Raw genomic sequence first — 27655 nt, 5'->3', positions numbered from 1 at the left:
GAGGAAAATAAAAAATGAATGAGATGATGATGGGGTAAGGATTTGTAAGGAAAAGGTCGGGCAAAATGAATAAATGATCGAGCAACAAAGATAGATCGGGAGAGAAAAGTGAAGATAGGTAGCTAGCTTGCTGTTGCTGGTGAATTCTTGGCTGGTTGAGCTGGGATATGATTAATTAAATCTCGCCTTCCAGGGTTGGATAGGGATGGTGGCAATTAATTCAATTTGAATCAATTAATGAATTCAAAATTTGACAATTTTGATCTATTTGTTGCTCCACTGAGGAGTCTAGAGCTGCCTTCTAAGTTCTAACATCCATGAAGAAAAGAGAAAAGAGGGAGGAAAAAATATTAAATAAATAAAAGAGCAACCACAACAGTAAATAGTAATTAAACAATAGGACCACCATAAAGCGCCCAATATCTATACTAACTACTGTACATCTTTATACTGATTTTACATAAATTCAATTCATTCTCTCACATGATATAATCAGAAAGTATCGCTAGCAGCCACGCTTCAACATCTCCTGGTACTCGCTGAAGGATCTTTGCCTCTGAAGCATCATCTCTGCCCGGAACTTGGCAATGAATTCCTCTGCTCTCTCGTCCACCCCTTTCAGCTGTGGCACTGCCGGTTCAGACGATGACTCGGTGGCAATGTGTGAAACTGGAACCTTCTCGGTTATTATTGTTTCTGGCGAAGCTAGCATATCGAAGCGCTTAATCTGCATGGTCAGTACTGCTCTAGATGAGGAGGATTCTGCTGGGTCGTGGTTCCTAGCAGCACTCGTTGCGCACTTGTCGATCACCTTGGTTGTCCCGGTAGGTGTAGGTGTAGGTGTAGGTGGTGACCCGAGGCATTTGACCTGCACTGAGAAGGGCTCCACAAAGAGCTCGTCCACATAAACAGGTGCAAATCTCTGTCGAATTCGGCGACGCTTGTGGTGATTACGGACACGAAGAACAGTGGGTGTTTGGGTGAATCCCTTGGTCGTCTTATGTTGAGGACGAGCGGTGAAGGGTGGTGGGGAGCGGCCTAAGACCGCTGTCAAGGTAGTGTTGAGGCGTTTTGTGGTTATCTTGAAGGCTTTGGACCTTTTCAGTTTGTGCAGTTTTCTCTGCAGTGTGAAGGTGAAGCCCTTCCATGCCTTTCCAGCGGGTGAAAGCTTCTTCCCAAGATTCAAGCAAGACATTAACAATTAGTTTCTCCTTGAATCCTAAGAGATCGATCGCAGGCTTTAATTACACAGAGACAGAGACAGAGACAGAGACGAATGAAGATAGTGTGGATGAAGGAAGGAAAGCAATTACAGGAGGGAGAGCTTAGATGGAGAGTGATTTATAATAAGATAAGAATGATGGGGGTAATGCTGTTGGGGTTGGGTTGCGTATGGGGTTGAGAGCACGTTCAATGGTTCTTAATTATCAGCTTAACTGATTATGCTTTTGGAGTAATATTTATTAGTTTATCTACTTTTGTTCAATTGGGATTTTGGATGGATGATATGGTGCAAAGTGCAAACTGTCCTAATCCATTTTCATAAATTTACAGAAAGGCCACTCTTCTCTTTTCTGATTTCTCCATTATCGATCGCTTTTGTTCTGTGGTCTGGTATTCTGGTCTATTCCCTAGGCTCAATGTTTGTGACATGGCGGCCCAGCCCGGCTTGGATTAAGCCTTTGATATCCAACCAATTTTAATCAATCTTTTATGAAAAAAAAAAAGAAACAGAATCGTTTCTTCATGCATGGCCTTTGATTGGATCAAACAGTTGAATGGTTTAACTGATTGAATTATCGGATCATTAATTGAACCAACTGGTTGTTGCATACATGTAACATGGCAGTAGAGCACCTAGAATTATAACCAGATGATGGATGGACCGGTCTGACCACAAGTTCAGAACACTTGTCTTGGGCAATGTTGTTGGGCTTGGACCGGATTAAAAACTAAGGCGTTGTTCGATTTTTGGTAAGTTATTTATCCTAGTAAATGCACTTATTCAGGTAAGTGTTTTTCAGGAAAGATTTATCCGGGTAAGTGCATTTACCCATGTTCTTTTATTTTCCATGCAAACAATACAATGACAATTTTAGCCATAAAAATCCATTATTACAAGAGTATTTTTGTCCCATTCAAGTATTGGCAACTTTCTCCAAGGTGGGAAAGTTATTTATCCACCTAGGAAATGGGTAATACCCAGGAAAATAAATTTTCCCTGTTCCCTACATAAATCTAAGAAAAGAACACAAGATTCTTAGTCAATTGAAATCAAAATCCCATTAACCAATTTTCCTCCCTTTCAAAATCTAAAAAAAGAACGCCCTCAAAAATTAATCCTCACGGGTCCTTGTTTTACCAATTACCCGGATTGTTAGCCAGTCCAACTCGTCAAAACTCTAATTTAACTGAACCCGAAAGTTGTGGGCTTTTCTGGCTCAGGTCAAGAATGTAGATCAAGGAAGACAGGAATGCCGTTGCTCAAATTTGTGTTCCCTTTTCAAGTGTTCTGAAAATTTGGAATACAGTCCAAGTTGAGGTTCCCAAGTTCTCATATCACATGAGTTCAAAGGGGCATGTTGGTGACTTTAATCGAACTTTTGCGCTATTTCTTCTGGAGCCTTGCATATAGTTTTTTTTTTTTTCGGTCATATTCTTGATTCGTCTATTTAGCATAGAATGAGCATGACCGACTTAATATCTACGCTAATGATTTGACCTTTGACCAAAGTAGAAGCATATATAGTTTTTAAGCCAAAAATAGAAGCATATCCGTTGCTTACTCTATTTTTCGTTTTATTAAATTTTCCTTTGCCTGTCTTATTACAATGTTAGTACCTACTTGTCCTTTCGGTGGTCTTCTTATTTCTTACCTATTTTCAAATTTCAGTGTCTCGTGATTTTTTGGTAAGTTCATGTTTTTTATTTTTTAAATATATAAGATAATGATTGTTTTAATCATAAAAATCATTATTAGAAGGATAATTTTATCTCATACAAGTTAATTATTCATTTGAAAAAATAACTTTTTCGTAGATCCTATATAGATCTGAAAAAAGAACATAAATTTCTTCATCAATGATAATTAAAATCTCATTGACTAACTTTTTCCTTCTCAAAAAAAAAAAAAACTGACCCAAAGTGGATACTTGCGTTGGATTTATGCATATCATAAAAGTGAAATCCAAATATAATATATGGTTAATTCTTAGTTGCGCATATGCATAGTATATGTTAATGGGAATCCAATTTGCGGTCCCTGTTTAAATTTCTTGTGATCTTTGTGGAGATTACCCCTTCAAGAGATATGTAGAAGGTTGAAAAAAAGAGAAATTTTTTGGTGTATGTTTACAAAATTTTTGAAAACTTGAAAGTTTAGCTAATTGACCACTTATTTTTTATATGAAAAATTGGATTTATTATTAAATTTAAGAACATAATCATAAATCATAACAGACTAGTATTAAATATAAAATAAAATAATTAAAATTAATTAAAAGGTTTTCTTTCAAAATTTTGGAATTTTAAAAGTTTCGTTTCAGCTCTCTTAATTTGAATGGCTGAAATTTTCAAAATTTGAAAACTTGCTTCTAATCAATCTAATCTTGTGAGGTTCCTCTATGCAGTTGGCGTCATTGAATAAAATCAAGTGCCTCGTCATTTCTATATGTTTAAACATCAGAACCCCTCCTAATGTATCTTTCTGCAAAATATTGGGCTGAACAAATAAAAAAAGAGCCTTGTCTTCTGAAAACTCATGACAAGGTTCAAATATGGACATGCACAATACCAAAAAAAATTAATGTCATGGGTGTGGATAACTTGATACTCTTTTTTTTTAATTTTTTAATTTATGATTTAAAAATATGTTTGCTAGGATGGATATTAATAGAGAAAATTGTTAATCTATACTATATTCTAAAATATAGTTGTGAGTTGTCCATATGAGATTCTTCATATTGCTTTTTAGAATTTTTGTATTTTTAAATTAAAAAAAATTAAATATGGAACTATTTAAGCTCACTCACTACCGAATTCAATTAAGAAACTGAATGTAACATGGGCATTTTCTTTAACACCGATCAATCGTCCCTTCTACTATCCCTAACTCTTAGGCCCTGTTCGTTTTTTGGTAAGTCACTTGCCCGGCTAAATGCAATTACTTGGGTAGGTTTTTTCAAATACTTATCCAAGTAAGTGTGTTCACCCATGTTCTTTTATTTTCCAAATAAAAAAATAAAATGACCATTTTAACCATAAAAATCCATTTTTAAAAAGGGGCATTTTTGTCCTATTCAAGTGTTGAAAACTTTTCTCCCGGTAAGTTATTTACTCACCTAAGAGATGGGTATCGCTTACTCAGGTCAGTGATACTCAGAAAAATAAACTTTCTCTGATCCCCACATAAATCTGAAGAAAGAACATGGATTTCTTAGTCAATAGTAATCAAAATCCCATTGACCAACTTTTCCCCCTCTCAAAATCTAAAAAAGAACGCTCCCATAGTATTTACATATTTCGGTGGTCATGAAAATTGATCTTGTTCATTAAATTGTGAATATTCATACTTTTTAGAAAAATGATAGCGAACTCCATACAAGCTCAACCGAAAAGCCTCCAAAAGTTTGGGCAGTGCAGGTTCACACCTTTCCATGAGGCAGTCATTGACAATTTTCTATGCACTGTGGGATCAAAATAAATAACCTCCCGCTCCTCATATACAACTTCATCCAAAAAGGGGGAATCTTTATGTCCTGATCCTTTTGTCACATTTCCCCCATTTTAGCAAAGGATTGGATGAGGTGGCCAATCCAGACCATCCAGATTATATTGGTCTACATCAATAGTGATCCACGTCAACTTCATACACCACAATATACTGGTTTATTCCACTCCACGTCAAACTTTGGAATATAAGAATATTTCAAATTTCTAAGGTTCCGTTGTTTGCAGTGCCACATTCCATGATGAAATAGAATGAAGGTAAGAGAATTATTTGTTTGAAAGTGAGATAGGAAGCAAGATACTTTGGTTCCCATTTGATATGAGAAAATTGAGGTATAACTGTATAAGGTGTTGCAAATTTTGTATCAAGTATGAATGCAAATTATAGTTTTTTCTCTTTTTTTTCCTTTTCTTTTTTAAGACAAAGTGCAAATCATAGTTAGGGCCTCTGGGAATAAAAAAGTATGGAACCAAAGTATGACATATAGCCATGTGGCAACCATATTGAGAGACAGCTGGAAATATAAAAGGATGGAACCATTTCAGAAAATAGATGGGTAGCGTTAAGCCGTTAAGCAATTGAGGTGTCCATTCTGTCTACTTTTCAAGTGACTTAGGCTCATTTTATTTGCAGCATGAATATCATTTGCACTAACGAAAATGCAAGGGAGTGCAAAGAGGCTGTGTAAATTCTGGTTTGGTTTTGCTTCAAATTTGACCTTGCCTTGTTTGCTTGTAAGTAGGGTATAAAATGTAGTCCTCACATTATATGAAAGAGAATGGACGTAGGTTATTTTTTTAGGAGTGAGGCAGAAAAGCAAGATGGTGTGCTTCTCGCTTTACATGTGAGAGAATTGAAGTAGGAAAAAGGTGGTGCAAATTTTGCATCAGTTTCAAAAATGCAAATTTGCACTACCAAAGATTGCAAATAAGATAAAAGTACATATTTTGTACAAATCATAGTTACAAATAAATGAATACAAAACTAAGATGAAGTGCAAAATTTGTATCCAGTTCAGTTTACACTGCAAACAAACAAAGTCTTGTGAATTTCAAAAAGGTAAAGTAAAAGACAAAATCGTCTAGGGGTGGCAGAGGAATGACTAATGTGTTGAGTTGAGTAAGTAATGGCTCATTCTTGAATGAGAAATGATTCTCATAAAAAATGACATCTACTATGGGGAAGATTTTATGAGTTTCTAGGTTGTAAACTTTGTAACCACATTGACCATGTGGGTAGCCAACAAAGACACAAGGATGGGCTCGAGGGGCAAATTTGTCATGTGGACATGGTCGTAATTGGGCATAATAGAGGCAATAAAAAATCCATAGGTGATGGTAGAATGAGGATTTGTGAAACAAGGCTTCACATGGAGAGACATTGGATAGTAGTGGGGTGGGTAGTAAGTTTATGATATAGGCTACAATGAGTAGACATTCTCCCCAAAAAACAATGGAAAGGGAGGCTTGAAACATTAATGCCCGTGCCACCTCCAATAGATGACGGTGTTTTCTTTCTGCCACCCCATTTTGTTTGGGTTTGTCCACACATGAGGTTTGATGTAACATCCCTTGTGAAGCAAGGTAATGTTGAACCAGCTCAAACATGAATTCAGACCCATTATCACAACGAATTTGTTTAACAGAAGCATTAAACTCTCTAGTGACCATTGCACAAAAAGAAATCAAGTACTGACCAGCCTCTGACTTGTGCTTTAATAGGTATACCCAAGTACATCTTGTGTTATCATCTACCAAGGTAAGAAAATATCTAGCACCACAATGAGAGGGGGTTTTGTAACCTCCCCATATATCACAATATACCAAAGAAAATGGTTCTTTGCTGTGAGTGTTGCTGATCGGGAATGGCAAACAAGCTTGTTTGGCCCGATGGCATGTATCACAACATGGTGTCAGATCAGAAATGGAGATCCCATGAATGAGAGCTAAACGAGATCGAGAGGCATTCCCCAAACGCATATGCCAAATTGAAGAACTAACAGTGGTGGGCTGATGAGCCCTAATTGAATGACCAATAATGGTGGAGTGATGGAATCTGAAATTGTATAACCCATTGCAGAGCTCACCCGTCCCAATCACAGTCTTGGAGAGTGGGTCCTGAAGAATACAATAATGTGGAAAAAAATGGCAGTACAATTTAGCTGTTGTGTGATCTTGCTTACCAACGAAAGATTGCAATGAAATGTGGGAACATGCATAACATCTTAAAGGATATGTGACCCAATGGTGATGGATCCACGCAAATTTGTGCAGGTCAGTGATCCATCTAGAAGACGGATGCTTGTGGGTGTGACAGTAACAGAGGCATCAAACCAGGTGTCGTTTGACACCATGTGGTCCGAAGCACCACTGTCAATAATCCATTCAATGGCAGGAGCAGTGTTCTTACCAGCTGAGACTGAGGCTGCAAAGCCAGTTGATTCTCTATTCAGGAGAGAGATCAATTGAGTGTATTGGTTCAAAGTTAGGCCAACCACCGGTGAGTTCTGATTCATTAATGTATTTGGTTGGTTTGTATTATTTGTAACTGTGAGAGCAGCAGTTCGGGTGTTTTTAGCAGAATCATCAGTTGGCGTTTTGTCATTTCGACGCCGTTTCCAGTTTGGGGATATCCAAAGAGAGCATAACATCAATCCTTGGTGTGGCCGTTCTTTTTGCAATGGTCATACCGGAGTTTTGGTCGTGACATCCCAGTACCTTTGTCCTTTGCTGTGAGTGCTCAGCTTCATGCTGCAAAGAGTGGGAACCATCATCTGTTGGTGACGCTCCTCTTGTATTATGAGGGCATAGGCCTTGTTTAAGGTAGGCAAAGGCTCAAATCCAAGAATGTTTGATCGAACCGTATTAAACGATTCGTTGAGACCCATTAAAAATTGATGAAGCTGTCTCTGTCACGCTCCATCGAGAAAATCTTGGCAGCTCCACAAGTGCATTTAGGGTACACCACGAGAGAATTTAGTTTGTCCCAAAGTGTTTTAAGTTTTGTAAAGTATGCACTGACAGTGAGGTCGTCTTGACGTAGCAGTGCCAAGTCTTGTTTCAATTCATATATCCGAGGGATGTTACCTTGTGAAAAACGACATTGGAGCTCTTTCCAGATTTCTGTTGCTGTATCAACGAATGCTACGCTGTTGTAGACTTCATTTGCTAAGGAGTTGAAGATCCACGCAATGACCATCACATTGCATTTGGTCCAAGCACTGAATTCTGGAGTACCAGCTGCCGGTTTTGGCATAGATCCATCAACAAAGACTAATTTGTTCTTTGCTTTTAGAGCACTGATTATTGCTCTTTGCCGCATGGGATAATTGTCGCCGGTGAGAAGACAGGACACAAGCATCATTCCTGGACTGTCCGAAGAAGAAAGAAAATAAGGAGAGTTGTGTTCAGTCTCCATGAAAATGGAAAGAACAGTTGCAGAGAAATAGCTCAATCAAGAAAGCACGATCGTGGCTGAGTCACGAGTTGCAGGGAGACGACCAGATCAAGAAATGTTGAGTAGAGGGAGCACAGCTGGATCAAGAACCGTTGAGCAAGCACCGATCACGGTTGAGCCAGGAGTTGCAGCCTGATCAAGATTTGCAGAGAGGAAACGAGAAATGTCAGTGAACGGTTGGATCAAGAATCGCTGGGCAGAGGAAGCACAGCTTGATCAAGGTCCACCGAACTCGGAACAAATCAAAATTTGCAGAAGAGAAACGAGAAACGAGAAACGAGAAACGCAGAGGAAGCAAAGAGACACGGATCGCAGCTCTGATAACATGTAAGAATGGTACCGAGACAGAAAAACAGAGCAAGAACTTCTTACTCATATATTCAGTTTATATATATAGCGGTGACGAGTCACCGACTTAGCCCACGTGGCTGATTATAGTTGTCGGTTAGTTATAACAAACCGTAGTATTCTAACATTCTAACGGTAATCAATGCTTTTTTTAATTTTCTTCTCTTTTTCTTCCTTTTGTCTGAACTTCTCTCCAGAATGTGGGTCTGGATGTGGATGGCAAGGGACCATGCATCTTTCTAACTTGTTCTAAGTATTCTGAGCCAAGGTTGCTTAAAAGTTAAGGGAATAAAAGTTCATCTTTTCTTCTTTCTTTCGTCCTTTAGAATTAAAAATTAGTAACATCTTTAACGTCTTTAGAGAGGACCCTTTACAGTTGACAGGACAGGAATAGATCATAAAGAAAGTTCAGAAATTAAATGGGACAAACAGAATCGCAATGTGAATTCAGAGTCTCAGAGTTTAGGGCCTCTGGGCCACCGGATTTGAGTTATGCTTGGATCTATTGCTTTTAACTCTTTTGTAGGAGATTTCTTCATATATCCCAATCCTAGGTGGTTGAACCATCAGAATCTCATACGAACTCTATCTACAGATCAGGTTAGACAATCAGTATATACGATAATAAAACCCCAAGGAGAGCAGTGAAGAGTGAACCATCCATTATATGATCATTAATGATGGTTGGACCATCATCAATGACATTTGAAATAAGATGGAGAAGAGCAAGACTGAATTGTTGGGACATGTAGAAGAGGCAAACAAAGTAGCAGATTATTTAGCAAACTTGGGAGTTGGGACATGTAGAAGAGGTATATTTGAGGATCACCTGATCTGAGACTGGACTAGAAAGAATTCTAGGAGAATTGTTGGGGCTGCAGTGCTGCACTACCCCCCATTTTGTTTAGTGTTCTGTTATCCTTTGTACCAAGGGCTCTGTTTAATCGGAAACAAAACATGCACCTGGTTCAGTTTTGTTTTTGGAAATACCACCTGGTTCAGTTTTACACCTATTCTTTGTAAATTGTAATTATGATTTGCACTCCTACCTAATATAAAATTTGTACATTGTCTCATTTGCACTTTAGGCAGCACAAATTTTGTATTTCAAAAACTAAGGCCGAGTTTGAAAGGAGTGCAAATGCAAAAATGTAGAGTGCAAAACCTTATATTTTGTATGTATTTATGCTGTACATATTTGCATTTGTACTGCTTCCAAACTGAGCCTAATGCAAAATTCGCACCACCTTCCTACCTCAATTCTTTCTCATGTAAACCAGAGATGAGAGAACACATCAACTGGCTTCGTATAATATATAAAGTGGAGATTACTTCATTTTTATTAAGGCTGCAACTTGGGCCGAGTTGGCCCGAATCCAACCCGAAAATGTTGGGTTGGGTTGGGTTGGGTCGTATTGATGTTCGGGTTAGGGTTAGGGTTGAAATTCATGAACCCAACTTCCCGACTCTATAGTGCATGCCATATATAAATATATGTTATATGTAATATATAACATATATTGATTTGTTTAGATGCATGATATTTGTATAGCCCCCACCACATAGTATCATGTATTTCTTTTAAAGTAATCACCTTCACTTAATCCTAATAAAAAAGACTAAACCCAAGGTTCAAAGTATCGACACGTATCGACCCATATCGACTGATATGTATCGTTCCGGGACTCCTTCGATATGCCCCTACAGTGGGTGTATCGAAGGTCTGACCAATTCAAGGGGTAGAGGAGACCTAAACCGGCCCCCTTGAACTAGTTGCAAAAAAATAAATAAAAAAAGGCTTGAAACACTATATTGATTTGCCCAATACGCCCATACTAGCGTATCGGGCGTATCGATATTTTGAACCTTGACTAAACCTTAATAACATTAATTTATATTTTTTTGAAAATTTTATTCATCTCCTCTGTGTTTGCCGCCCAAAAAAGATCTATCGTAAGTCATAACACTTGCTTTTCTGAAATTTGTACCCAAAGAACAAAAAAAAAAAAAGCGTCAACAAACAAGTACTAATGAAACATAGGATTAATATATGTACTGAAAGTTGAGTTCAGATATAAAATCGAAAAATTCTATGAGATTTTAAGGGATGGGAAGAAGGTTGGGTTGGGTTACGGTTGAAGGAATTTAGTTAGGGTTAGGGTTGGGGGTTTAGAACTTAGGGTTGGATAAGGGTTGACCTCAACCCAACCTATTTGCAATCATGTATTTACACCATTGAAGATGAAACTAGCACGGCAAACAAACTGAGCCAAAGGGAAAGTGCAGTAACAGAAGCTAGAATAAAACCATAGACATGTCCGAGAAGGCTCCAGACCCATGCCCATCTTTCCATTCAAAATAAAAGTTGTAAAAAAAATAAAAAAGGAAAGGGGCAGATTTGGTCATAAACCCAGTAGATCCTGTGTGATGTACATTTTCTATGCTCATTCTGAATATTAATACTAAAGAAATGAAAACAAAGGCGATGAAGCCACCATTTGAGCTGCCTAATGCAACTAGCGCTTAGAACGAGAATAATGATTATCATTAGGATTCCTCTTTCCACTGAAAACTGCTAATGCTTGTCTGATTGGAGGTTTCAAAGGAGCTTTCTTGCCAGAAACAGGGCCAAAGATATTGTCAGAAGTTAAAATGTCCTCTCCCTACAGTAAAGTAAACCAACCTATGTTATGATGTAATATTAATGACATGCCACATAAACAGAAAAATCATGTAAAACCAATATGAATGAAAAAAATATATATAGAAGAAACTGTGGTACTCATCAAGAGAAACTCAACCTGTTTATTTGATTTTTTCTTTATCTTGGGGTACAGGACTTTATGTGGTAACTGATCTTCACGTAAAATGAGGTTTTTGGTGATTGCATCTCTTCCACCTTGAGGTAAAGGCAGTGAAAACTGTAAACAGCTACGTATCAGTATAGGTACACACATGAAGAATCAATAACACACTTAAACATACCATAGGGTTTCACAAGTTGACTTAAATATACCTTGAGTTTTTAAAATGGACTTAAGTTTTCCTTGTGGGCTGGGCCCAATTGTACTTAATTGTACCCTCTATTGATAAAACATTAGCATGTGACGTTATGTGATCATAATATTTTAAAAACCATACCTTTCAAGTGCTTCTAAGTTCAACCCAGATGCATCTCTCTCTGTGCCAGGTTCTGCTAGGCTTCTTACAGAGAAGAGAGAGCACCGACCCCAGACCTTAATAGAAGAGAGAAAGGTACAAAATTCAAAATTGAAACACTCTGCTCAAGATCACGCCAATACCCGTCATTGTGCTAACAGATAATTTGTATGTAATTTTAATGGATACAAGAAACACTCCCTACTCAACCAACCATAGAAATGCAATTCAAAAGCAACAGATTTTTATGAAAGAGTAAAATTCTAGAAAACTCAGCATCTTATTCCAATCCCACCAAGTTCATGCGTCCATGGGTGTGCATCTAACATTGGCCATTTAGCATTTTTGCATTAATTTAGAAGCTCCTGTAGGACAGTTGGTAAGCCCACATGGGAGGTTCTGGTTTTTCTCAGTCTTTTCTCTTCTTGAATCCCTAACTAAAATGCTGGAGAGTGGGGATAAGAAGGGATGGAGAATACCCCGCATCATCAAATACCAAAAGCTCCTTATTAAGCTGAATCCAATGTTCAATTCAAGCACACATTGCCACTAATCCAGGTTTCATTTTCCTGTCACGACAAGGTCTCCTGTCTAAATAATTGATTGCAGAACCCATTGACAGAATGACTAGCTAAGAGTCTGCATTTAAAAAAGAAAAGATATACAAGTGGAGTGCCAATGATCTAGAGATTCTAGACAATAGCAAAGGGGTTAAAAAGCCCACAAGCACGTGACAAACTGAAAGGGCTACCCAGCAGATCAAACAAGCAAAACATCCTATGAAAAAGTTCCTATATAAAATGAAAACCCCCGAGATCTCCAATGTCTAATCGCATCCACCAACAAAGTAGAACTGCAAGACACATCCATCTGCATTGTACAGGACCAAGAAGGCTCTTCAGAACCAATTTTCTATCAACAAAAGAACCTCATCCCCATGTTAATCAAGCTCTACTCTAGAACAATAGAGGGATGATGGGTTAGGACTTTGGAAATTGGAATTTTGGCTTTTAAAAGTACAGCTCTGCTTACTTAAAAAAAAAAAAAAGCAGCTCTGCTTACTCAAAAAAAAACAGTTCAGCTTACTGTAAAAAACAAAAAATCAGCTCTGGTTGGTAGGGGTGAGCAATCAGTTTATTCGGTTAAAAACCAAACCGAATAAACCAAATTTTTTAAAACCAAAATTTGAAATGTAAAACTGAACTGAAACCGAAATTTTCAGTTCATTTTCGGTTTTTTTGGTTAAAACCGAATTTATTTAATATATTAATGTACATTAATATATTATTATATAAATTATAATATATATACATATATATATAATATCTTATGTTCTAACATATGAAATAATATATTATAATATAGTATAGATATTCTATATGATATGTAACATGTAATATTAACATATATAAATATATGCACATATTATAAATAACAAAGTTCAGCTAATTCAGTTTTTTACAGTTAACCAAATTTCCTAATCCAGAACCCGAAACCGAAAACTGAAATTTTATAAAACCAAATTAACTAAAAACCGAACTAATTGAACCAAAAAAACTGAAACCAAAATTTTTTGTTTGGTTTTTTGGTTTTAACCAAACAATGCTCACCCCTACTGTAATTGGTTTTGGCGGTTCCTCTTAGACGCTGATTATCTGTGGCATAATCTAATTGGTAGCATTCATGGGAGGGACACGTACAAATGGAGTACAAAATTAGCTATTAGAGTGGCTTATGCCTCTCCTTGGAAAGCTATCTTCCTACTTCCTAGTTTCCTTCAATTCATTTATGATTCTTCCAGCTTCCATAGGTAAGAAGGTGGGGTTTTGAGAAGACCACCCCCCTTTGAAGGATCTCTGCCCATCTTCATGCTGGTTTCTCACTCGATTTATGAAGTTTCTTGGAATTTGGGCTTAAGGGGAGGTTTAAGGGATTTGGAGTGTCACCTAGTGCTTAAGCATGCTATCTTCTTTGGAAGGGATCTTCTTTGATACTTTGATTCCTGATTCTCATATTTGGACTATTTCTCCATTTTATTGGGGTCTACTCCTCACAAAATTAGGCAAAGCTTACCACTTGAAGATTAACTCTGGTGAAACATTGCAAAGGAAACCTAGTACTTGCTTTGCTTGTCATCACCGCTAAGTTCTTTTTTTTTGGTTGCAGGTGGGCACCCAATACATGGTCTCTTTAAGACTTCATTTTCCAATCATAAAAAAAGGGATAAAATTATGTTGAGATGCACAAAATCTATCACCATCTTGTAGATGCTTTGGGAGGAGAGAAATCTGAGAAGACCCTAGGAGGCAATCATTGAGATTTTACTAGTAAAAAACCAAAAGTGGTGAACAGACCCTATAGATTTTTGATCCTTTGTGTAACAATGATAATATTAACAGTATGGTGGTATATAGAAAATTCTTCAACTGCAAGAATTAGTATCTCGAGTGGCATCCTCCTGCATTGAATTGGGTAATGCTCAACTCTAATGGGTATAGGCTTCAAAATCCAGGCCTGTAGAGAATAGGAGGAAGCTTCAGAGATGGTTGAGGCTTCATTGTTGCTATTTACTTAGGCCTTATATGTGGGGGACTCTACAAGGGTGGAATTACATGCTGTCCTGTAAGGATTGAAGATTGGAAAGAGGCTGAAAACGCAAAACATAATGATTGAAGGGGATTCAAAAACAGTAGTGAGTGGCTAATGTATGACAGTGGTGGAACATGGCAATAAAGGAACACTACGAGGGAAACCAAGCAACTTGCTAGGGATGTCGTAGTGGCCTGGAATTGGATTCAAATATCATCCAACAGGTTAACTGACTCATAAGAGAAGGGGTAAATAGGGATCAGTTGTACCGGAGGGTAACAAACTACTATGGCATATAAATATAATGTGGGGTTAGGTAAGCTAGATTAACCAAAGACATGCATATGCCCGGTACTACATGTAGCATTCATTAATCAACAAATTTCTTTTTTTTTATCAATAACAATTTCATTAATTCACCAAAGAAGTTACATAAGGAAGACACACACTTATCAACAAATTTCATTTTTACCTATAAAAAAACGCTCAAATCATCCCCTTTTCAACCTTTCACTAGCTCCCCTCAGTTTTCTTTTTTTATTTTTCTTTGCATCTTCCTCTGTCCCTGGTGCTTCTCATATCACTATATTTTTCTTCAATCCATGTCACTTGTAAGCCATGGTTTCTTACTATCTTGTTCAAGAAGATTGCAGACCTTCTCATGGATCTCGCTTGTGTAAGAGGCTGCATTGGTTCAAATAACTTCCCTGTTTTCCAACCTTGTCCCCATGCTTAATCCATTTGCATTCCATAATCAGCCTTTTCCTCTATTTCTTGTCAGCATAATATTTGCCTTTATGGAGTTCTGGAATGGGACTCCAAACTGGTGGTTGAATGGATGTAAAGAAACAATTTGGCGATTTGGACCCATAGAAAAGCCATGAAGGAGGTGAGATGTTTATCAAGGGAAAATGGGGTCAGCTTGTTGGAAGATGAGGAAATGGTTTGGCCGATAGTTTAGCCAAACAAGGGATTAATGGTGTGCAATTATTTTGGGCAACATCACCCCTTTGGCATTACTTTCAGGACTGAATGGTATGGGAAACTCCTTGAATGCTGAACTGATGGGTCTATTGGAAGGCCTCAGATTAGCCAAACAATCGGGCTATAGGTTGGTTGGGGTAGAAGGGGATTCAAAAGTAGTTATTTCATGGGAAAATTCCAACAGGCATGGGGCCTGATTTTAAGTAGAGGTGTAAAACGAGCCGTGCCGATGCCTGTGGCCCGCACAAAGTGCAGGCCATGCCAAGCCGGCCTGCGGGCCATCCTGGGCTGTGCCGCCCTCCCTGGGGATAATTTGGGGGGTCGGCCCAACACAGCCCGCAACCCAAGCTTGTGTGCACCCATGCCATGCCACGAGCCTGGGCCGAGAAGGCTACAGGTCGTGCCATGGGCCTGGGCCATAGGTTGGGCTGAACTGGGCTAGACTGGTTTTTTTTGTTTTTTTGACATTTTTTATTTTTTTATTTCTTTGCTAAGTAAAACTAAAATATTTAACTTTTCTCGATTTGTACATGTCATCCTTGCGCAAGGGCCATGCTAATCTTCTCTGTATCATTCCAATTTTATCGGATGTCTCCGAAGAGACAACTAAAATACTTAACTTTCCTTTGGGAACTATTTGAAAAAATAAGAAATCTAACAAAGAAATGAAAAAAATACTTAACCAAATAAGAAGTCAAAGAGACAAAGACTCAAAGTGAATGACAAATTAGAAGAAAAATAGGAATTTTATTTCATTTAAATTTGAATGATACAAAGCATACAATGGTTGGATGAATGAAATATGAAAATTGGAAAATGGAATAAATTAATAAAATATAAAAAATACAATAATAGTTACAAATTGAAAATAAAAATTACGTAATTAAAAGATATCAAATAAATTAAATAAAATTAAAACAAAATTTACAATAATTTGAAAAAATGCTATACAACTATTGAGTATACAAAAAATATTGACTTCATTTTCTCCTATTGTTCTTGACTTTGATCATTGTAGGAATTGAAAATGGTGGGGGATATGGCTATTTATAGGAATTGTTGAATTGGTGTGATGAGAATGGTGGATGATAGGGCTATTTATAGGAATTGAAAATAATTCAACTGCCCAAAATACCCTAAAAACTAGCCATTTTTTAGTTGTTGGGAGGGGTATTTTGGTCATTGTAAAGTTATTTATCACTTTACTAAAAATGCCCCTCCAAACTAGCTATTATATATATAGCTATTGGGGGGCATGTGTCATTCTCTCCCCCCCAAAACCAAAATACATAAATACCCCCCTTATATAACTGTTTTTTTTTATAAATCCTTATATAGTTGTTTATAGCTATCAAGGGGTATTTCTGTGAAAAAACCCTATATAGCTATGGGCCCGCAGGTTGTGTTGTGCCATGCCAGCCCATAGACCTAGATCCCCAAGCCCAACATGGCCTAGACCATCGTTTCGGGCCTGGCACGGCCTGTGTGCCATTGTGCTATGCCATGTTGGGTCGATCCAAATTTGGGCCATGTTGTGCCACTCACGGCACGGCACGATTTACACCTCTAGATTTAAGTGGGTCAAAAGGAGTGCAAATGGGTTTGTTGATTCTCTTGCTAAACAGGGAGTAACAAAACAATAGTTGTTATGGGCTTTGTAATGTGAGCTTGAGAATAGGGAATAGCATTCCCATGATCATGTTGCTCTAATCACCTCTTTAAATCTATTAATACAAATTTATTTTCTCCTGATAAAAAAATAACAATAACCAATACCAATTGCATATTTTTATATTTTTTAATTTAGAATTTTAGATTAAAAACTAATTTATTTTCTATTTTCTTATAAATCTTCAAACTACAAAGAATTACATAATACTTCTTGCCAAGTAGAGTAAAGAGATGGGAGACTAAGTCAGACAACACTTGATAAAGCAATTGGAAAGACCCAGGATAGAAATATTGCTATTTACAAGATCCAAAAAGCACAAATTCTGTCACTTGCAAATTTTGTGGCAAAGAGACAAATAGAGGGATCTTCAAAGCAAAAGAGCATTCAAGTGGTGGAAGAAGGAGAAATGCAAAAACTATGTAGTAAATGACCCAAAGAGGCAAAAGAACCAATATTAGCGTACATGCAAAGAAAAAAGTCAATGAAAGAGAATATGGTTGGAGATCAAGGGAAAAAAGTCTAGACTTTGATGATTTAGAAAATATAATTGAAGATGAACATGGAATGGGGGACAAGTTGCATGTGGTAGTCATATTTCCAGTGTTGGTGGAAATGTAAGCTTCGCTTCAAGTTCAAGATGTCATTCAAATTCTAAACAATCCCCCAATAAAAAAGCAAAAGAGGCATTTGGATAAATTCTTTCCTACTCCTAGCGCAAAAGAAGTCATGAATCCAAGAAGAGAGCAAAGAAAAAGCAAACCACTATTATTGATACGTATAACAAAGAAGGGAGAGAGCAAGTATGCATACACATTGCTAGATGGTTTTATCAAGCTAGTATTCATTGAATACCTCAAGCTAGTAAAGTTTTGAAGCAATGGTAGAGGCAATAAGGCAATATGGATTGGGATTAAAAGTCCCAAGTTACTATGAGCTGTGAGTAGGCCTTACACGCTTTTTTCATGAGGCATGCTAGAGGCATATGCCACATGCACACCTCATATAAAAAGACAAAAAAAGAAAAAAGAAAAAAAAGGGAAGGGAAGGAAAGGCCTCCTTGTGTTCAGGAGGCTTATACCTCTTACATTCTAAACTACGCCTAGCATCACACCTCCACGTTTTAAAGCATTGATTAAAAGATGTTGATGAGAGTAATGAATGACTATTGGGGGAGGTGGAATGTGATGAGGATGGTGCAGGAAATGATTTGGTGTTTGATGACAATATAGTAACATGGGAAGATATTGCTCGAGCTTTAGGAGTTGAAGAGTCGCTAAGGAATACAAGATCTAGAGCTTCCACTTCACACAACAAAGAGCAATAAAAGCTAGTGGCAAATGACCAAGACAACTTCAATTGGAAGATGAAGAAGAGGAAGAACATGATGTCGAAGAAGAAATGGAAGAGGATTTGAATGATTACAAGTCAAATGACAATAAAGATGAAGTTGAACTTCTAAGTGAAGATGAAGAGATGTTGATGGAGTCCTAAAGAATGGATATGTGACCTTAGATTTTAATAGCTTCAAGTTTAAACTTTGTGTCTCAGTGTCTATGACTCTATGTGATTGTATTGCATTAATGGTTTAAACTTGATGTTGAGTACAAGCTTTCCCTTAAAGTCCCTTGTTTTGCTAAGGTGTCAGCTAACCATTATTTGATCTCTCTTTTTTTATATCTTTTTAAGGGCTACACAACACACGTGCGCACGGGAGGGGGGTAGCCCATTCCCAACCCATAACCCCTCCATCCACCCAGGTGTAGGCAGGATTCGATCCCAAGTCTCTGGTACAACCAGCAAGAGACCTTACCAGCCATCATCTGATCTCCTTACCCACTTAAAACAAACACCCACCTCCCTTGTTATGCTAAAAATTTCCCTTATCAGATGTCATGTTGCCAAATTCCCAGATGTGCTAATTGCATCCACCTAATTACCAATTTGGAGTCAAACTTTATCTCAATCTATTGCAGTCCCAACTGTTTGGCCAATCTTACTCCTTGATGTAGAATGTAGATCCAAGATTTCCACTCTTAAGGAATCTCCAATACCTACTGGTCTGGAATATAAAGCCATTATTTTGCCTTCATAATCTCTAAAAACACCTATTCCAGATGGACCCGGATTACATAGAACTGCCATCAAAGTTCAGTAATACCTTTTGTTGTGTCAGTGGGGACCAAATTTCCAATACCACAGGTTTGGATGAAGTTGTAGCTACTACAGCACCCCAGTTTCTATAAACTTCTTCAGCTAAGAAGTCCTTAAACAAATCACATGATTTTAACCAATGGGTGATCTTAATGGTTACTCCTTCCACTACCTCTTCCTTGGATCTAAACACACCTTTGAAGATCCTATTGTTTCTTTCTTCCCATACTAACTATAACACAACTACGCTTATGGCTTTCTAGATAACCCTTCCACGCACCTTTGGCTGCTTGCAAAATAATGGATCAAAGAGGGGGGGAGTCCACCTGCAACCCAAGATAGAAGAGAACCAAGACCAGATAAAGAACACAAAAGGCCTCTTTTTTGCAATAAATCCAAGGTATTAATTTTTTTGGAGCACCACTTCCCAGTAAAAAACTTGATATTTTTGGAGGTACAGGGCTACACGACACCTCCTTTGATGGAAAGTTCTTTGCAAGGTTAGAGGTCTAAAGTAGAATATTATAGAACGAAGAGGAATTGAAAAAACCATAAGGGTTTCCAAATTTTGCTACCCCTACAAGACTAATCCAGAAAGACCGCTTGCTTAAAAAAAATCCAAAAAGACTGCCCCTAAATAAGTAATCAATTCGTCAACCATCCCCATTTTTGAATCCCTTAGACCTCTCCTCAAGCCCAAATCCCAAGAATTATCAACAAACACATATGAGATTACTTTTCTTTTGTTTTCTGACAAGGAGTAGATAGGAGGGAATCTATCTCTAAGGGAGTTTTCAACAACCCAAACATCTTCCCAAAACAAGACTTTGTTTCCTATGTAGACATCATATTTGAAATAAGGAACATAAAAGGCAAAATACTATGAATAGCTTTCCAAGGAGAACACTAAGAAGCCCTAGGGTTGAGTCATGCATCTCAATCGTTATATGCCAATCCATGAATACTAACAATCACTCTTGACCATAAACTGTCATGTTCCATCAATAGCCTCCAGATCCATTTCCCCAAATTGAAGCACTAGTCACCTTAAGTTCAGCATCTCCCCCTTCACAAAACAAGATGATATCATATGCAAATTGTAAGTGTGTGACCACCACATCCTCCCTGCCAATCCTCCAACCTCTTATCAAATTGTTGGCATCAGTCCTCAAAATCATGGTCAATACAACAACTACTAGGGTAAAGAGGAAGGGAGACAACAAAACTCCTTGTCTAAGACCCCTTTTAGCAGAGAAGAAATCCCTAGCTACACCACTTACAAACATTGAGAAATGATACAAGGAAATGTATCCCTCTACCCATCTGCACCATCTTTCCCAAATCCTCTACACTTGAGAACCTCTAATAGAAAGTTCCAATCCACAATGTCGTAAGCCTTCTCAAGATCCAATTTGCAAACCAGCCCCTTTTCCTTCTTCCTCCCCCTCACCTATACACATTCATTAACAATAAGTATTTGGTCTAAAATTTGTCTCCCTTCCACAAAGGCCCCTTGATTCGGTGACATTAGAGAATAATCTTTTTTATTCTTAGAACTAGGACCTTAGAAATGACCTTATACATGCTTCCCACTAGACGTATGGGTCTGAAATCCTTTGGTTGGAGAGTGTCCTTCTCCTTAGGGATCAAGGCAATAAAAGTTGCATTTGCTACCGAATTTAACTTTGCCTCTCTCAAAGGATTCTTCAAAATACTTGAGAATTTAAGATTTTCTTATTTCCCGCTTTTGTAGTTATTTGACATATTAATAGGCTTTTTGTTAATCACTTAATGTAATTTGAAGTTCAGGTTTTCAATCACATTCTTCAATTTTCTGATTTTCGAAAAAAATGTGCTTTGCTTCAAAAAGGTGTGTGCCTCACCTTGTGCCTTGCCACACAGGTGCACTTAGGCCCTTGCGCCTTTTTTTTTGCCTTGTGCTTTGAAAACACTGAGCACAATCACATAATCTCAACATTTATGTAACAGATTCCAGCATAATACTGACCAAAATGTAACACCATAGGAGGATTTAGAAGTTTAATAGATTTCAGTCAAAACTGATCCACCGAAAATGGGTACAATCATTAGGCCAATGCAATATCAGGTACATGACTGAAACACTAACAAACAATACCAATGCTGTAACAACAAAACATGAAAAACAAAGGTTTTTATTTTATTATATGTATCCTTTTCATGGGATAGGGGACAAAAAGAAAAGAAAAGAAAAAAAAACTGAAACAAAGCAAATCAAAACAGAGTTTATCTAAGGCACAAAAAAACTGGGAATGGGAAGAGCTAAGAAGTATTGTTGCCATTACTTGCTAACTTAAAGAGGCAATATGATTCTTGCAAAATGCTAAAAAATGAAACTACTTACTTTTGTACCCCTAAGGGTTATACGTGGTCGATGACCTGCTAGAATGACCCCATTTTCACCAACTGTAACTGCTACTTTGCGTAAAGTCCCACCATTACCACATTTTGGACAAAAAATTCTCCCAATCTCAGCAGTCACTTTATTGCAGGCATGGCATTTTAATATCCACCTGAACAAAGAAATATCTTGAGAAAATAAGCACATTTACCCCTTTATTAACATCCAGCTAATGTAGCATTGAATGTTTAGGCCTCTTATAAAAAGTAAATTTGAATGCATGACTCCATAGGTGTCATGGACCGATGTTATGCCTAAATGAATACTAGGTATTTTAAAAAGCATGTAATCACCACCAAAAAAATGGAAAGCACGAGCTAGAATATGTTCTGAAGAAACCAAAATTAAGCATCAGGAAACACTCAATCAATCTACACACAGAAGAGATATACCTATGCAGCTCGTGAATCTGCATTCCAGTAGGTGTACGGAGACGTAGACCGATCTGTAGAATAACATTCTGCATTGCAAAATCACTTGTCAAACATGCCACAGTTGACTCTGATAGTGACCGTAACATCCAACTTTGTTCACTACTGTTGTCATCAACAGATGATGCATCAATAATTTCACTGGTCTGACTTGAAATCTCCATGTGTTCTGATGCTTCTTTACATATTTTAACATTTCTCTCAGCAGCAGTATTTGTATTATTAGATATAGCTTCAACTGCCACAGGATCACAAGTGCCCTGCTCCACAGAAAACAAGCTATGCTCCTCATCTTCTTGCAGAATCTCCAATGGATCTGCTTCCAGTCTCATTTGTTTTAAGATGGAAGAAAGATCATTATCGTCATACTTCTCTTCAGTAGTCACATCTTCTACTGAAATCTCATTAATGGTTTGCATTCCTTCAGAACTGTTATTTAGACCATGAGAACTAGTTTCCTCAACATTATTTTTCACATCAGTCTCTACATCTGGGTAATCTTCCTTTTCCAATGATGCCTCAGTCAATTCACGTCTAGTTTTTCTTCTGAGATACCTTCTATGAGTACTGCGACTCACAGCAGGCAGCCAATTATTAGAATTATCATCAAATTGTCCCTGAGAAGCATCAATTCCATTGGCTACCATCTTCTTCCCTTCAATTTTTATCTCTTTCTTTGTATGCATATATCTTCTAGGTTCCTTTGAACTATGATTAACATCATCCTGATCATCGCAGTGAGATTCACCACCATTTTCTGTTGAAGCGTCTTCACAATTAAGCTGGGCATTGTATGGGATGATATTCAAGTTCAAGTCTTTCAAAGGGAGAATTCTTGAATTGTGGTTTCCATCAGTATCAACTGCATGTTCCAAAGCCTCCCATTCTTCCAAGTTAGGAACATTAGAGCCCCATCCAGGCATCTCCTTCTCAGCAAGCCTTTTTACATTTACCATATGGATTGGTGGAGGATTATCCCTGAGATGCTTTATCCCATGGATCTGAGCTTCCAATGTATAAGTCAGTGCAATAAGTTTTAGATCAACATCTGAAAGAGTATGTAGATCACCAGTTGCCCTGGCAAAGCTGATAACTGACAAGTAAAAACATATTAACCGCATAAGTGTCTCCATTACCAAGCAATACATGACTTAGTCATAAAAAATATTTAGCAAAAAAAGGCAAGGTCAAGCACTTGCATCACTTAAACCACAACTTTGAAAAATTACTTTGCTAATCTTTGAGAGGTATAGGTCCTATAAGAAACTATGACGAGAGGTTCTATAAAAACATTTCTCTACCACTTTTTTGGGATGCAGATACATCAAAATAAACAAGAAAATTAACTAAAAGTTGGGGATAAAAGAAATTTCACTCCACAGAAATCAAAATAACAATACTATGAAAACACCACATAATCTATAACTCTTTCCTTTTGTCAGAATTTTTTTCCCAGGCATGTCCTTTAATTAATATAATATTGAACCCTGCACTTGTAATATCAGATGAGATAAACTCATGACATGTACTTAAATGTGGAATATATTTAACCTTATTGGCACACAATGCAATAGCATTACAAGGAAAATTCTTAAGCCAAGGCCTGATAAAATATAATGAATGCATCTATTATGTCTTTAGGTGTATTCTCCTCTATCAACACCTAGCATATCTTGATGAACCATTACAAGTGAAAGCAGGACTTGATCCAAAGATCCAATGTAATGAAATTGCAAGTTGGGTGAAATTGCACCTAGTGGACTTGATCCAAAGATCCAAAGATCCAATGTGGGGTGAAATTGCAAGTTGCACGCAGACCAAGTCAGTAATGAGTGTGGCTTGGACCCCCCCACCTAGTGGATTCTTGAAATTAAACTTTGATGGATGCAGTAGGGGAAACCCGGGACAATCAGGGATCGAGGGTGTTTTTAGAGATGAAAATGGGGTCATCTCTGCTATGTTCTCAGGCTCAATTGGAGTGGGTGACTCCCTTAGAGCTGAGATATGTGCAGTTATGGAAGGAGCCCGGAAAGCTAAGGAATTGAACATCAAGAAACTTATAATTGAAGGAGATTCAGAGGTGGTGATAGGGTGGCTGACCAAAGAACAAAATGATCTTTGGAAGTATAACAATGAGAAGAGGAAATTCAAATGGCTGGTGCGGGAGATGGAAGTTAAGACATGTTGGATTAAGAGATCAGCTAATTCCCTAGCTGACGGTTTAGCAAAACAAGGGGCAGAAAGGGATTCCTTTCTTCTTTCCTTTTTTGAAGTTCTTTGTGACTCTTGGAAGATAAGTGTGTTTGTCTTCCACTTGTAAATTTTCTACTGATGAATTAATGAAAGTGTTATTGATCAAAAAAAAAAAAAAATGAAAGTAAACATCATTCCAATGACCCACTGAAATGCTATGCTAACATGATGACAATGGTAATGAGGTCATCCAATCATCAATTTGGCTATAAGACTGAAGAGAGTTAGTGGATGACAATTCTAGCTACTCTGCATGTTTTCAGCATTAGAAGCAAAATATCATCAAATAGCAGGCTTGTAAAAATTCATATCTCTATACATTACCATCAAGAAGATACACCATTGTTAATACCAAACATTGCACCAAAACTGATTATTGTGTTCTATCATAATTAATTCAAAAAGGAGTTAAAAATAAAAATCAAAACATGTGCTGAACCTTTCTTTAATGCTTCAGGCGAAGGCTCCATGGTCTCCACAGCAAAAGGTACAAAAGCGAGCTGGTGTCGAGAGACTGGATCTCGCACCTCCTCCATGACTTCACTCACTGAAACAAACTTATCAGCAATGTGGACCAGCTTTTCTCCACCTTGAATCAAAGCATTGGCATCAACAACAGCAACAGCAATCCCTTTACTTGATTTACAGCTCTCAAAAACCCGGTTTACTGCACTTTCTTGCTGTGTTGGACGTGGCGGTTTCTTAACGATGTTGCTCCAACCAGGGCTTGGTGAAGGAACATCCATTGTTGCACCACAATTATAAATGCTAAACAAGAGACATCGAAACAATTGAGTTATAAGAAGAGCTAGAGTTGTCCCCATTTGATTGAAAAGATAAAATGCATGGGCATTCAAGTGGTAATATTATTGCACTTGGTTATTGGGACTTGATTGTTTTCATGAAAACCTATTAGGATAATCTAGTCATATAGCATCAAGGCTTTGAAATAAAAACCAACTGATGTTAACTACTGATAGGCTTACTACTGTTTTAACAAAGTGAAAGTGTAGAACCCCCCCCCCCCCCTTCTTGCTAATTGTTGTTCATTCGTTCTTCTTAATACGAAACATTTTTTAAATGATAAGGAACTAACAAAACCAATAATTCATTGAATCATTCTACTTAATTTTTGAAATTGAGAGTTCCAACAACATTGTTTTTTATCAGTAACTGAAAAGGCGTTTATTGAGCATGCCATAAATATAAAGTTAAAAAAAAAAAATGTTGTTGGAATTTCATGCTGGAAAACTCATACATAAAAAGGACTTGACGACAGAAAGATTTAAGAGGAGATTAGTGATGGGAAGAATAGGGGATATACTTATTATGTCCTGGCCTGGACTTGAACGATGTACAGAGGGAATCCGAACCGGTGGCAGTTCCGACCAAGAGTCTTCTTCAGACAAAGCAACGAGATGAATCTCGTCTAAGAAAATCTTCCGGGATGAGCACGACCTCCCAGCTCCAGTTTCTCCGAGAAAAGAGATAAGACTGCTGCTACTATATCTCGGTCTTACCAGTAGGAACAGCACCAAGGAATCCCGAAGACCAGAGAATAAGAAGAAGACGGAGAAGAGGAAACAGTAAAAGGGCGTGAGCGATTTTGAGGGACGGAGAGAAGTGGGGAGGTGAGAGTCTCGGTCTGTCGTTACCTTGCTAGTGTGAAGGTAGGGGACGATGAATAGTAAAGACCTCCCTCTCTTTCGATACCCTTCTCCATTAGGGCGAAATGAAAAACCTCGGTTGAATTTATATGGGAGGCAGGGGTAATTTTGTAATTTCTGGGAAAATGGGGTGTTTTGATAATTTTCGACAAAGTGGGTCAAACCGGGTTCAGGGGTTCAACCTGGTCTTCTGGTTCAATGGTAGGGATTTTTAAGCTAAAATATTGAGGGTTGAGATGGGTTTGACCGCGGAGTAGGGTCATGCGAGTGTGGGCCAACGAGATTGGCTAGAACGGAATCTATTTGGATGAAGGGGTAAGTGAGGGTGTTTTTGATTGAAATTCGTTTTGTTGGGGTTTTTGGACAATCTGATTTGATTGGTAGGGTTGGATTGGCCAAGTGGGACTAGATTGGGCAGGTCTAGCAAGGGGTCAATTTGGTTAATTTGGGGCCTCGAAAAGGAATCTTGGTGTGATGGATGGGTAGATAAAGGTGTTTTGGGCTGAAATTTTATAGATGAGTGTTTGGAGGTGTCTGTGATATGAGGGTGGTGTCTGATTATTCTTGGAGGGTCAAGATTGAGGTAATTTGGGTTCTGAGTGTTTAGGCTAATGAAAAAGGTTGAAATGGAATCTTCGTTTGATGAGGGGGTAAACGGGGGAATCTTGAGCTAAAATTTCAAGAGTAGGTGTTTTAGGAGGTCCTGGGTCTGATGGTTATGTCTGGTCTAATGGTTGAGGTGTGAGTGGGGGTCGATCGTGGCTATCGGATAGGTATCGAGCAGGTTTAGCGGTGGATTTGAGGGCTTTAGGAGCTAAAAGTTGGGATTTTTGGTTTTTAGGGTGTTTCGGAAGGATCACAGGGATCTAATCGGGGATTTGGGATGAATTGGAGGTTCAGGCAATGGATCGAGCAAAAATCGGGCACTACCAACAGTCATTCTTCTTCTCTATTCAAGCTACAAAACTTTTTCAGCAGACAACACTCATTCTTCTTCTCTATTCAAGCTACAAAACTTTTTCAACAGACGACACTCATTTTTCTTCTTTATTCAAGCTACAAAACTTGTTCAGTAGAGATTCAACCTACGAAAGTTGTTTAATAGAGATTCAAGGTACGTGACTTTTTCTTCTATGATTCTGTGGATGATTTGGATTTGGGGTTTTTTTACAATTGGGACTTAAAGGACCATCTTGGATTCACTCATGGATAGTAAAGCGCCCCAAGGAAACAAGAGCATTTGGAAATCAGAGATAAAACACTCGATTCAATACAAAAATTAGTAAAGATTTGGAAATTGTAAGACTATGTAGGAAAAACAAAGATTTGGAATTTGTAAATACCCTTTCTATTTCAGCCTTTAGCCTACCTCTAATGGCAATGGCTAAAGGATTTTGTACCCATTAGAAGTATTTTGTTGTTTCTTGCAAAGATTCAAGTTGTGGTACTTGAGAGTGCACCATTGAGCATTTATACTTTGGAGGGTTAGGAGTGGTGTTTTGCTTCATGTATAGATTCAATTGGTGCCCAAGAAGAGAGAACTATTCACTTATCGAGCTCAAGACAAAACGAGCTTGAATATATGAATTATGCAATCAAACCGAACTTGAGCTTACATTTCCAATTCTCGGGCTCGAACCTTGCATTTTTCTACCTAGCTGAGCTCAAATACTCAAATATTCAGCTCAGCTCAGCTTGAATCCACCCCTAGCTGTGTACAACATGAAACTAGTCCAATTAAGCACAAAAAAAGGCTTTCAAAAAATGCAAAAAAAA

General features: G+C 37.8%; 2 protein-coding genes and 1 non-coding gene across 3 annotated transcripts; all 3 read right to left on the bottom strand.

Annotated features, from left to right (window-relative positions):
- Positions 1–7615: 7615 nt before the first annotated feature.
- LOC109115649 (uncharacterized) lies at positions 7616–8092 on the bottom strand. Its single transcript, XM_019199869.1, has one exon. It carries the CDS (start codon positions 8090–8092, stop codon positions 7616–7618), a length of 477 nt encoding a protein of 158 aa, XP_019055414.1.
- Positions 8093–10781: 2689 nt separating this feature from the next.
- LOC104610013 (RNA-binding NOB1-like protein) lies at positions 10782–25937 on the bottom strand. Its single transcript, XM_010276465.3, has 6 exons — positions 25537–25937; positions 24652–24980; positions 21921–23052; positions 21472–21640; positions 11335–11454; positions 10782–11196 (listed from the first exon to the last, which is right to left on the bottom strand). The coding sequence occupies exons 2-6, from the start codon at positions 24956–24958 to the stop codon at positions 11050–11052; spliced, it is 1875 nt and encodes a 624-aa protein (XP_010274767.1). The 5' UTR covers positions 24959–24980; positions 25537–25937; the 3' UTR covers positions 10782–11049.
- On the bottom strand, positions 15767–15869 carry LOC148804065 (U6 spliceosomal RNA). The gene has a single exon (XR_016081714.1). It is a non-coding gene; the product is annotated as a U6 spliceosomal RNA (small nuclear RNA).
- Positions 25938–27655: the final 1718 nt, after the last annotated feature.

This window comes from Nelumbo nucifera, chromosome 1 (assembly GCF_055504915.1).
Source record: "Nelumbo nucifera cultivar China Antique chromosome 1, China Antique-T2T, whole genome shotgun sequence".
In the NCBI taxonomy this organism is placed as follows: Eukaryota; Viridiplantae; Streptophyta; class Magnoliopsida; order Proteales; family Nelumbonaceae; genus Nelumbo; species Nelumbo nucifera.
The sequence above is the reverse complement of the archived record's forward strand: the minus strand, read 5'-3'. Positions and strand labels throughout refer to the sequence as shown.